This window comes from Gorilla gorilla, chromosome 16 (assembly GCF_029281585.2).
Source record: "Gorilla gorilla gorilla isolate KB3781 chromosome 16, NHGRI_mGorGor1-v2.1_pri, whole genome shotgun sequence".
NCBI lineage: Eukaryota > Metazoa > Chordata > Mammalia > Primates > Hominidae > Gorilla > Gorilla gorilla.
Genome location: NC_073240.2, coordinates 63,918,154 through 63,931,096, shown reverse-complemented (window position 1 = coordinate 63,931,096; position 12,943 = coordinate 63,918,154). Strand labels below are relative to the sequence as shown.

General features: G+C 42.5%; 1 protein-coding gene across 2 annotated transcripts; it reads left to right on the top strand.

Moving 5' to 3' along the window:
- The first annotated feature begins 5,050 nt into the window (after window positions 1-5,050).
- Window positions 5,051-9,046, top strand: RPS27L (ribosomal protein S27 like). Of its 2 annotated transcripts, XM_019011112.4 has the most exons (4): window positions 5,051-5,515; window positions 6,394-6,502; window positions 7,183-7,293; window positions 8,845-9,046. In XM_019011112.4, exons 1-4 carry the CDS (start codon window positions 5,510-5,512, stop codon window positions 8,871-8,873), a joined length of 255 nt encoding a protein of 84 aa, XP_018866657.1. In that variant the 5' UTR covers window positions 5,051-5,509; the 3' UTR covers window positions 8,874-9,046. The 2 variants fall into 2 exon arrangements, with proteins under 2 accessions (XP_018866657.1, XP_018866656.1); XM_019011111.4 differs by having other exon boundaries at window positions 5,357-5,515; window positions 7,183-9,046.
- The last annotated feature ends 3,897 nt before the right edge of the window (window positions 9,047-12,943 follow it).

Genomic DNA, 12,943 nt, shown 5'->3' with positions numbered 1-12,943 from the left:
GGGTGGACCACCTGAGGTGAGGCGTTCGAGACCAGCCTGGCCAACATGGTGAAACCCCGTCTCTACTAAAAATATAAAAATTAGCTTGGGCGTGGTGGCATATGCCCGTAGTCCCAACTACTGGGGAGGCTGAGGCAGGAGAATTGCTTGAACCCGGGAGGTGGAGGTTGCAGTGAGCTGAGATCATGTCACTGCACTCCAGCCTGGGCGACGGAGTGAGACTCCATCTCAAAAAAAAAAAAAAAGAAAAGTTATCCTCAGTCTGGGCAACATGGCAAAACCCAGTCTCTACAAAATTTTTAAAAAATAAGTCAGGTGTGGTGGTACGCAACTATGGTCCCAGCTACTCTGGAGGCTGATGAGATTGCTTGAGCCCAGGATGTGAAGGCGACAGTGAGCTGTTTCACACCACTGCACTCCAGTGTGGGCAACAGAGTGAGACCTTGACTCAAAAAAAGAAAAGTTATCTTTAGGACCTCCACCTCAAACTCTAAATTTTTTTTTTTTTTTTTTTTTTTTTTTTGAGACGGAGTCTCATTCTGTTGCCCAGGCTGGAGTGCAGTGTCGCGATCTCAGCTCACTGAAACCTCCGCCTCCCGGGTTCAAATGATTCTTCTACCTCAGCCTCCTGAGTAGCTGGGATTACAGGCACACACCTCGATGTCTGGCTAATTTTTGTATTTTTAGTAAAGATGGGGTCTCACCATGTTGGCCAAGCTGGTCTTGAACTCCTGACCTCAAATCATCCATCCGCCTCGGCCTCCCAGAGTGCTGGGATTATAGGCATGAGCCACTGCACCTGGCCTGAATTTCTTAAAAGCAAAACTAAACTAAACCCTTAATCATCTTTCTGGGAAAAGGGCATAGGCATTGAAAAACTTCAGTCCAGGGGAAAGCTGGGGATCTGATTTATTCAGAGCAGCACTTGGGGCCTGAAATTTAGCACTAGTTGGGTTCCCAGCTTAGCCTGTCCGAACACCTATGTGTTTTCCCAGCACTAGAAGTTGGTAAAGGGAGGCTGGGCGCAGTGGCTCACACCTGTAATCCCAGCACTTTGGGAGGCCGAAGTGGGCAGATCACCTGAGGTCAGGAGTTTGAGACCAGCCTGGCCAACATGGTGAAACCTCGTCTCTACTAAAAATACAAAAATTAGCTGGGCATGATGCGTGCACCTATAGTCCCAGCTACTTGGGAGGCTGAGGCACAAGAATCACTTGAACCCAGGAGGCAGATGTTTCAGTGAGCCGAGATCGGGACCACTACACTCCAGCCTGGAATTCCATCTAAAAAAAAAAAAAAGAATTTGGTAAAGGGAGATGGGAGTAGAGATGGCCCCCACACCCTTCTGAGGTGAAGGGAGCCAGTGCCAAATGGAAGGTTTCAGTGGCACCTACTTAGACCTGGCCAGCTAGAATGGCTGGAAAGTTCTCAGGGCAGTAAACAGGATTTTGACTGGTGCTCTACAGTTCTTTGGAAAGCCAGGTGGGAGCTCCTTCTGTAGGATCCCTGAGAGCAGGGTGCCAAGTGTAAAGGGACTCCAGGGCCCTCCATCTGCCATCACTGCAGGGGCCTGAAAACATTTTAGGAGAAACTGAGCTTTGGAGGAGGAGGCAGAGTTGTAATTAGAGTCCAGGTCTTCTTGACCCGGAAAATTTTATTTCTCAGGCTGCCTGTGAGTGCCTCAGAGGCTGGAGGGTTTTGACACTATACCGGGCATTAGTTAACAAGAACTGAAGTCATAACTAGGCCTAATAATCAGAAATGAACTGAGACCTATGATACATGAAGTGCCAAAATAAATTCCAACTTAATTAAAAAGTTAAAGAATAAATATCACAACAAGAGAATTAGAAGAAAGCAACGGCAAATATTCAGTGAATCCTACAGTGACCAAGTCCTCTCTAAACACAACAGCAAAAGGGAAAAAAGCAATAAATTTGAAATATGTGTGTGTGTGAATATATAACATTAAAAACTTCTGCATGATTAAAACAAATTATCAGAAAATAAAATTAGGCAGGGCACAGTGGGTCACAGTGTAATCCCAGCATTCTGAGAGGCAGAGGCAGGAGGATTGCTTGAGGCTGGGAGTTTGATGCTGCACTCCAGCCTGGGCAATATAGCAAGACCATGTTTCAAAAACACAAGAAAACAAAAGTAGAAAAATGCTAATGGCCAATAAGCATATGGAAAATATAAATTACAACAACAATGAAATATGACAAAATATTAGTTCAAAACAATAGTTCTTCTGGATTGAGATAGGGAAAAACATAATATCCAGTATTGTCAAGGGTGCAAAGAAAGGGACATTCACATACATTTATATCTGGAAAATAAATTGGTTTCGCTTTTTTGGAGGGTAATTTGGCAGTTTATATTACAGACCTTAAAATGTGCATAACTTTTGACTCAGCAATTCCTCCTCCAGGAATTTATCCTAAGGGAATGAGGACAAACACAAAAACGTATCTATAAAAATGTTTATTGTAGCGTTAATAATGAAAAGTTGCTGGGAGGGAGTACTGAATGTTAAGCTTTGACAGAGCTAGGTAGTGGGTACATGGATCTTCATTATTGCATTAATTTTCTATTGTTGCTGTAACCAATTACCATAAATGTAATGGCTTAAAACAACATAAATGTATTTATTTATTTATTTATTTATTTTTGAGACAGAGTCTCGCTCTGTTGCCCAGGCTGGAGTGCATTGGCGCCATCTCCGCTCACTGCAACCTCTGCCTCCCAGGTTCAAGCAATTCCCCTGCCTCAGCCTCCCAAGTAGCTGGTGTCTACAGGTGTGTGCCACCACGCCCGGCTAATTTTTGTATTTTTAGTAGAGACGCAGTTTCACCATGTTGGCCAGGCTGATCTCGAACTCCTGACCCCAGGTGATCTGCCTGCCTTGGCCTCCCAAAGTGCCGAAATTACAGGCAACAAGACAAATTTATTATCTTACAGTTCTGGACAGAAGTCTGAGCCAGGTCTTATTGGGGTAAAGCTGAGATGTTGGCAGGGCTGTGTCCCTCTTTGGGAGATCCAGGAGGGAGTCCATTTCTTTGCCTTTTCCAGCTTCTAGACGCTGCCCACATTCCTTGGCTCGTGGCCCTCTTCCATCTACAAGCCATCAACATAGCACCTCTCAGACCTTCCATTACCACATCTCTTTCTCGCTCTTCTGTCTTCCTCTTCCACTTTCAAGAACCCTTGTGATTCCACTGGGCCTACACAGATAATCCAGGATAATCCTTCTAGATTAAATCAGCTAATCAGCAACCTTTATTCCACTTGCCATGTAACTAAAGGTTCTGAGGATTAGGACACTGATGTCTTTGGGGGCCACTATTCTGTGTATACAATTGTATTATTCTATATACTTATACACGTTAAATATTTAATATTCACCAATATTTTATTAATTTTTAAGTATCAAATATTTAAAAACCCAAACCTAATGCCCAATTTAGTGTATGGCTGAAATGAAGATATATATAGTCACAGGACAAATGCTATATGCCCATTAAGAAGCATAATGTAGAATATTCCAGCCTGGGCAACATGGCAAAACCCCATCTCTACAAACATTGCAAAAATTAGCCAGGCGTGGTGGCTTGTACCTGCAGTCCCAACTACTCAGGAGGCTGAGGGGGGACAATTGCTTGAGCCCAGGAGGTCGAGGCTGCAGTGAGCCAAGATTGTGCCACTGCACTCCAGCCTGGGCAACACAGTGAGACCTTGTTTAAAAAAAAAAAAAAGAATATGTAGTGACATGGAGTGATGCTCATTTTATAGTAAGTGGGAGGAAAATTCAAGTCTACAAAAGATTATGCACAAGATGATCCCAATTAGGTTAAGTCAAAACCCAAAATAAACCTATATCCAAGAGAGTAAAAAATATTGGGAAGGATATAGGTCAAAAGTTAAAAATGTTTATTTACAGATGGTAAATTTTCTTCTATTTTTCTGCATTTCCCGAAATGTATATTATACATGTATCCTTTTTGCAAAGACAAATAAGGTGATTAAGAACATCAAGTCAGGGCTGGACGCGGTGGCTCACGCCTGTAATCCCAACACTTTGGGAGGCCAAGGCGGGCAGATCACTTGAGGTCAGGAGTTCGAGACCAGCTTGGCCAACATAGTGAACCCCCACCCCCCACCATCCCCCGTCTCTACTAAAAACACAAAAAGTAGCCGGACCTGTAATCTCAGCTACTTGGGAGGATTGAGGCAGGAGAATCGCATGAACCCAGGAGGCGGAGGTGGCAGTGAGCCAAGATCGCGCCACTGTACTCCAGCCTGGGTGACAGAGCAAGACTCTGCCAAAAAAAAAAAAATCCAGTTAGACCAATTTTCTGGTAAAGTGTCTTTCTGGTTTCTTGCCTTTTGGTCGCCCATGACACCCATCTTTCAAGCATAGAGTTTCCTCCTCAAAAACAGAGCATGCTGTCACGCGCCGGTAGTCCCGACTAGTTGGGAGGCTGAAGTGGGAGGACTTCTTGAGCCTAGGAGTTGGAGACAAGCCTGGGCAATATAGCAGGACCCTGTCTCCAAGAGGAAAAAAAAAAAAAAAGAATAGTGGCGTGTTCCTGTGGTCCCAGCTACTCGGGAGGCTGAGGCGGGAGAATCGCTTGAGCCCAGGAGGTCGAGGCTGCAGTGAGCTGTGACGGCACCATTGCATTCCAGCCTGGGCAAAAGAGCGAGACCTTGTCTCAAATAATAATAATGATAAAGACTCATGTTCGGTCATCGGTGACATTCGCCTTTCTCAGGCCCCCTAGTTGTCCACTCTGCAAAGGACGAGTAATCCTCGGAAGGGGTGGGGCCTCTTAGTGAACGAGGCACAGCAGCGAATCCGTGCTGTTTTAAAAACTTTTTTTCAGAACAAAGCAAACCCAAGGCACAGCCATACCCCGCAGAAAACTTCGAAATCTGCGCCTTGAAAAGGGAAGCCAAAAGGATACGAGCCTCTTTCATAATCTCTCTGGCACGTATTAATGGTTAATAATACTGTATTTTTTAATACACAAAAGAAGAGAATAGTGGCATTGCCCCGTGTGCCCACCCCCAGAGCTAACCGAGAGCGGCCGGGCCAGGGGGCCGGGGCCGCGGCTGGGGGCTGAGCGGCCCGCCGGGTTCCGGGGTGGCGCCGGCCCCGGTGGCCGCGGGCGCTCCCTCGCCATGGCCTAAGCCCGAGGCCGCTCCCCAGCCAGATTCTGGCCTCAGGCACTGCACAGCCCGCGGCGCTCGCCAACAAGCCCGTTAGACTCACGGGACTTGGCACCCTGGATCGCGCACCATCCCCGGGTCTTCCCTGCGCCCTGGACCCGAGTACCCGGCTGCAGCGTCCCCCTACCACCGAGAGGAGGGCCTAGAGCAGACAAGCCCGCCCCGCCGCTCCTCCCAGCCGCTTCTATCCCGGAAGTTGAAGCCGAGCGCAGATCGCTTGCAGTTTGCTAGCTGTGTGGGCTGGGAGGTCTGGTAGGGCTGAGCTTGCGAGAGGATCAACATGCCTGTGAGTTGTTTACATCGGGCTCCGGGTTTGTTTTGGGCTTCTTTACCGAGGGTCATATGGGACGGATGAGTCCGGCTGCCTCTCGGGCCTGTAGTGTCCGAGAGTGGCGAGGCGGCTCAGGTTGCGCAGCGTCTTCGCGCGTGGCGGGCATGTAGTGACTTGCCCGGTCACCGCGGCGCGGCTGGCCCTGCAGGGGCGTGGGCTGCAATTCAGAGGCGGTGGCTGGGAGGGGAACAGTTCTCTGTGTAGCTTATGAGCGGTCTTGGTTTTTGAGGATGCCCCTGAGGTTGTGATCCTTGGGTCTTTTTGCTTTCCCAGTGATTGGTGTTTCTCGCCCCCTCTGCCTTCTTTCGGAAGCGATTTCCTACTTGTTTTCCTTTTTTAAAAACTGTCCTCGTTGTTGCCTTATATATTAATTCCGTCAAGGACGGTCGCTCAGCAAGAATTCCTGTCAGATCAGCTGTTGAGCCACAGGAGCAAAAATCACCCAGGCGCTGACGTTGTCTGGTCTACTTCAGCAGTTTCTACTCTAAGCGAGTCCGCAGTCGGGGTCACTTTCTTTGCTTAGCACCTCGACTTCGCGCAGTTTTCATTGAAGACAGTTCATTACGCAGTTGAGTAAAGAAGGACAGAGTTTGCCTCACCATATGTTTCCTGATCGTGCGAAAGCCCTTTTCTAGGGACTTGGAGAACACAAGTATTATGAAAAGTACTGATGAAAGTTATTAACAGGTTTCGAAAAATAACTTTACTATCTGACGTGTTGCTTCTGCCGAGGATGACCGTTATTCCTGTTTTTGCATGTATATCTCACGTATGGTTAAATGTGCCAGCGTTGTGGTTTAAAACTAATAGTAATAATATGCTTCTTTGTTCAGTTGGCTAGAGATTTACTACATCCGTCCTTGGAAGAGGAAAAGAAAAAACATAAAAAGAAACGCCTAGTACAAAGTCCAAATTCTTACTTTATGGATGTAAAATGTCCAGGTAAAATTTGAAATCTTAATTCCTTTACTAAGGAAAATTTCTGTAGGGATTGCTAGTGTGGTGTGTATAGTTAAGATACATTAGAACCCTCTGTTGAGTAGAAGTGGGATTACAGAATTGGAAATGTCAGGGACATTTTCATAATAAATGTACTGAAACCATTGTAGAAACATTTCGGGGTAAGTGAAAACAGGCATTCAAAGGAGATATGCCATTTGACTTAGCAAGTCTTTAAGCTCTTCAGACGATGAGTTTTCTGTTTCATGATACAAAGAAAAGTCTGTTGATTCTTCAGTCTAAAGCTGTGCTGCCCAATACAATGGCCATTAGCTGAATGTGGCTACTGAGCACTTGTGGATAATCAAAATGTGGATACTCAAAATAGAGATGTTTTTAATTGTAAAATACTCACTGGATTTTGACGATGTAGCACAGAAAAAAAATACATTGATTACATGTTGAAATGATATTTTGGAAATATTAAGTTTAATGAAATATATTATTGATTTTACCTGTTTTAAAAAAATTTTGTGTCGCTGCTAGAAAAGTTTATGTTACACATGTGGCTTTCTGTTTCATAGCACTAAAGTTACTAATTTTTTTACATATTACCAGAAATGTCGAATAGGTGCTGTTTTCCTCTGCTTTTCACTTTTAACATTGCCTTTTTTTTTTTTTAGGTTGCTACAAGATCACAACGGTTTTCAGCCATGCTCAGACAGTGGTTCTTTGTGTAGGTTGTTCAACAGTGTTGTGCCAGCCTACAGGAGGAAAGGCCAGACTCACAGAAGGTATATCATTTGGCATTCTCCAACCCAGTGATGAGATTGATGATTATAAATGTCTCTATCTTCACTGAAAAGTTTAAAGAAATCTTAATGATTACCAAAATAACTTATCTTTCATTGTGTGCTTTCAGTAAAGAATGGCCTGTTCAAATGGATATATTTATACTCTTGACCTTGCGGTGAACTCCATTGACTTATTTTTCTTAGTTTAGAACACATTTATTCACTTAGTTTGCTTAACTTGGAATAAATTAAGTCAGAATAGAAGCAAAAGAATAACTACATGTTATAGGACATGCAGATTTATTTATTTATTTATTTATTTATTTTTATTAGGAGTCTCGCTCTGTCGCCCAGGCTGGAGTGCAGTGGCGCCATCTCAGCTCACTGCAACTTCTGCCTCCCCGGTTCAAGTGATTCTCTTGCCTCAGCCTCCCAAGTAGCTGGGACCACAGGCGCGTGCCACCATGCCTGGCTAATTTTTTGTATTTTTAGTAGAGGTGGGGTTTCACTGTGTTAGCCAGGATGGTCTTGGTCTCCTGACCTCATGGTCTGCCCGCCTCAGCCTCCCAAAGTGCTGGGATTACAGGCATGAGCCACCTCGCCGGCCAGGACATATAGATTTTTAAAACCATATAGAATTTTAAAATTTCTCTTACAAAATTCTGTTCCATATGTATTTAGTACATATAATAGTTTTTTTTTATCATTGCCAGCTAAGCAACAGATAGCTAATATATAAGTTAAAATGCCAGAGGTTTTATTTTTATGAGCAACTGCAATGATTAATATAAAAACCTAATTTTAATTCCTCTTTCACTTTAGTGCAATAAGAAAAATATATATATATATAGTTTCCATAGTAATACTTATAAATTTACAATTCCATAATGATGTTATAAATTTGCTTGTGATATTTTGGAGAGCTGTAAGTTCCATGCTCTCACTGGAAGAGTTCAAGTGGATTGGCAGCAAATCCGAGATCTATTTGGTGTGACCTGGTGAGATCTAAATATGGAGTCAGCACATGATATTTTAAGAGTAATATTGCTAAGTAATATTGCTAAGTATACTTGTGAGATTTTTGAAATAAAGTATGTCATGTCATGATTTTGGAATTTAGTGCCCATATGCTGACAGATGGTTTAATGGGTCTATCTGTTCTAGAGTTTTCCTAATGGGTCTGAAAATACCTCTAATCAAAATTATTTTCTTGAGAAAAGTATTCAGAATAGTTCCTAAAAATTAAGAGTATATCTTCTGACAGCTTGCTTGAAACAGTCTTCACTGTTGAATTCAGGCTCATGGTCTTAAGTAGACTTCATTATAGCATTTGAGAAACAGGAGTGACACTTATAGTCATACCAGAGTAAACTCAGATATGATAGATATATTATAGCAAATTTCTGGTATAAAAGGATAAATAATCTGTATATGAATATTAATCCAATATTCTTAAAACTTCAGTATTTTACTTAAAAGTACTTTTTGTCATTAAAATTATAGCAAAGGTAGAATGCACTTGTTTAATATACTCTCATGATTCTTTTGCAGGGTGTTCATTTAGAAGAAAGCAACACTAATGATTCAAACAGCTTCCTGAATTTTGTGTTGTCTCACAGAAAGCCTTATCATAAATTCCATAATTCTAATTAATTTACCAAGATAATGTAATTACATTTGGTTTTGTAAGGTATACAGCAGTAATCTCCTATTTTGATGTCAGTTTTTCAATAAAGTTTTGATTATGGGCAAATCCCCCTTTTTCTTTTTTTAAAATATATTTGAGTATGCCATACATTTATATATACGGTGTATATGAATTTGGTTTAAACATTTTAAAATTTATTCTGATTAGTTTGTGTCTTTTTTTTTTTTTGAGAGAGAGAGTCCTGCTCTGTCACTCAAGCTGGAGTGCAGTGGTGCGATCTCGGCTCACTGCAACCTCCGCCTCCCAGGTTCAAGCAATTCTCTTGCCTTGTCCTCCCAAGTAGCTGGGATTATAGGCACACACCACCATGCCCGGTTAATTTGTGTCTCGTTTTCAAGAGTAGAAACCCTAAATATTTTATTTTCATTCCTTTTCCAAATTGCTATGAATGGGATTAAAGGATTACAAATGTAAAGTCTATTATTTGTGAATTCTAAATGTAGTTCTGCTGTTGTACCTGTGGAAACATCTTAAAGAAGTACATATTTTGCACGTCCTGCACGTGTACCCCAGAACTTAAACTATAATTAAAAAGAATAGTTTCAAAAAAATACATAGTTAACACAGTAACGATCACAGTGTAATGCCTTGGATTTATGTGGCCTTGCTATACTACTATATAATTTAGGACAGTAACTGCTAGCTGGGGTCTGAGTTATTTATTGGAAGCTCCTTTTTAGGGTAGAAAATTTGAGGAGAAATCAGAAGTGGCATGATTTACCCGCAGAAGTCCTGGTTGGGGATAGTAGATGGTGTTGAATTCTCTGGCCCAGATAGGTGAGCACTCCTGACTACAGATGTGTGTTGAGTGGTTCTGGTGCCTGCCTCATTGTCATTTTCATAGTTTATGAAGTAATCCTGGGGAGCTGAGACGGGGAGTGTATCCACTCACTATACAACTCCTCATTGGACTAGGAAGATAGTCCAGTTTCTACTCTGCTTCTATTTGATTTGTTACCTTATGGCAGGTATTTAAAACAGGCATTTCCTATCAACAGGTAGGCCTCTAATGTGAGCAACTGATCCTCTTACATACTGCTTAAATCAGAGAACTGTTGCACAAGTACTAAAGAATGATGGCATGTTTGGGGTGTATATAGTTGTATGAGGAAGGCTGGGTGCAGTGGCTGACACCTGTAATCCCAGCACTTTGGGAGCCTGAGGCAGGTGGATCACCTGAGGTCGGGAGTTCAAGACCAGCCTGACCAACATGGAAAAACCCCATCTCTACTAAAAATGCAAAATTAGCTGGGCGTGGTGGTGCATGCCTGTAATCTCAGCTAACTTGGGAGGCTGAGGCAGGAGAATTCACTTGAACCTGGGAGGTGGAGGTTGTGGTGAGCCAAGATCGTGCCATTGCACTCTAGCCTGGGCAACAAGCACGAAACTCCGTCTCAAAAAATAATAATAATAATAAATAATAAATAAATATATAAATATAAATATATATATATATATGTAGATGACCCAGAGATTCTCAGACTTAGTTTCTGACATCGTTAGAATCTCAGTAATTTTTTTCAGGCCATTCCTTGGCCAAAAGAAATACCTAACAGTTACATTTATTAACTTATGTTCTAACAACTCTAGTAGCCATTTGAAAAAAACTATACACACATAAGAGCAAAAGTGATGTGATGATTTTTTTAAAAATAGAGACAGTGTCTTGGCTCTATTGCCCAGGTTGGAGGGTCATAGCTCATTGTGACCTCAAACTCCTGGGCTCAAGCAAGCCTCCCACCTCTGCCTCCTGAGTAGCGGAGCCTTCAGGCATGTGCCACCACGCCCGCCTAATTTTTTTGTAGAGATGGGGCTCTGGCTGTGTTGCCCAGGCTGTAATGAACTCCTGGCCTCAGGTGATCTGCCTTGGCCTACCAAAGTGCTGGGATTACAGGTGTGAGCCACTGTGCCCATGATATGATAATTTTTATCTCATCCTTAAATCATCACAGTTACTAATGGAATGTGTGTGCCTTTTGGGCTCCATACAGTTTCTCAAAATTGAAATCAGATTGGACACCATTGTCCTTATTTCTTCCACATTGATTTTTGCATGGTGCTTTTTGTCATAGCAGTGGCTCCAAACCCAGCTTCACAAGGATAGGATGCCATCAAAGGGAATGTAGTGCCATATCATATTGAAACTGAACTACCTGGAACTAGTAGTTTATACAAAAGATGCGTCAGTGTCAGTGTTTTTCCTGAGGTACTCCAAGGCACTTCAGCTTGCACAGTTTAGGATACTTGGCTATAAGGAGAGACAGTGGGATGACAGCTTTTGATGAGAAGGAATCAAACCTATGATGAGGGCTAATCTAACAAACCCTGAAAATTCCCTTGGAAGTATTTTTTAAAAAAGAATTAGACTTTAAAGACCACATCTAAGGGCTGGGCGTGGTGGCTAACACCTATAATCCCAGCAGTTTGGGAGGCTGAGGCGGGCAGATCACTTGCAGTCAGGAGTTCGAGACCAGCCTGGCCAACACAGTGAACTCCTGTCTCTACTAAACATACAAAAATTAGCTGGGCGTGGTGGTGTACACCTGTAGTCCCAGCTACTTGGGAGGCTGAGGCACGAGAATTGCTTGAAACCAGGAGGCAGAGGTTGCAGTGAGCCAAAATCGCACCACTGCACTTCAGCCTGGGTGACAGAGTGAAGCTGTGTCTCAAAGAAAGAACACATCTAAGGATTTACATGGCATTGGGAAACGAATGGTGTATTAAGTTTTACTTTATTATTAATCTAGATGGTATTACTGGTTTTGAAAAGTGCTGACTAGGACACCAGGACTTTCCCAAACTTCAGGGTCAGCCACATACATTATTATATACTGAATGTTTTAAATATTATTATTTATATTGACTTCATATTTTAATGTAAATATATTTGTAAAGGAAACCTTCCATAAACTTAATGTAAATGTATTTTTAGGGGAAGGCTTCCATAAATGGAAAAACCAGTTACATAAAGATAGCTAAAAATAGGCCGGGCGCAGTGGCTCACGCCTATAATCCCAGCACTTTGGGAGGCTGAGGCGGGCGGATCACGAGGTCAGGAGATCAAGACCACCCTGGCTAACACGGTGTAACCCCCGTCTCTACTAAAAATACAAAAAATTAGCCGGGCATGGTGGTGGGCGCCTGTAGTCCCAGCTACTTGGGAGGCTGAGGCAGGAGAATGGCATGAACCTGGGTGGCGGAGCTTGCAGTGAGCCAAGATCATGCCTCTGCACTCCAGCCTGGGTGACAGAGCAAGACTCCAGCTCAAGAAAAAAATAAATAAGCTAAAAATAAAATGAAATTCTTGGCTTCTGGCCTGATGAGATGACAAATGGTTTTGTGTCTGGTCGTTCCTGTAAGTCATCTGATAAAGCTCTAATTCCTTTTTGTTTTATTTTTCTGGAGATAAGATTCAGATACTATAAAATCCAAACTTTTGTGATGTAAAAGTCAGTAGTTTTTACTATATTTACAAGGTTGTGCAACCATTACTACTGTCTAATCCCAGACCATTTTCATCACCTTAGAAAGAAACTTCATACCTATCAGCATTCACTCCCTATTCTTCCCTCCTCTCAGCCATTGGCAGCCACTAAGCTACTTTCGTCTCCATGGATTTGCTTCTTCTCAATATTTCATATAATGCTATTTCGTATAAATGGAATCATATGGTATGTAGCTTCTGTATGTTTCACTTAGCATAATGTTTTCAAGGGCTGTCCATGGTGTTGCATGTATCAATCAATATTTCATTCCTTTTTTTGACAATATTCTGTGTAATAATATACAATGTTTATCCATTCATCAGTTGATAGACATTTAGAGTGTTTTCACTTTTTATTTATTTATTTTTGAGATGGAGTCTTGCTCTGTTCCCTAGGTGGAGTGCAGTGGCGTGATCTCAGCTCACTGCAACCTCCTCCACCTCCCAGGCTTGAGTGA

Coding starts and splice junctions, on each gene's coding strand:
- RPS27L (XM_019011111.4), top strand. Junction 6,503..7,182: donor TATGGATGTAAAATGTCCAG/GTAAAATTTGAA, acceptor TTTTTTTTTTAG/GTTGCTACAAGATCACAACG.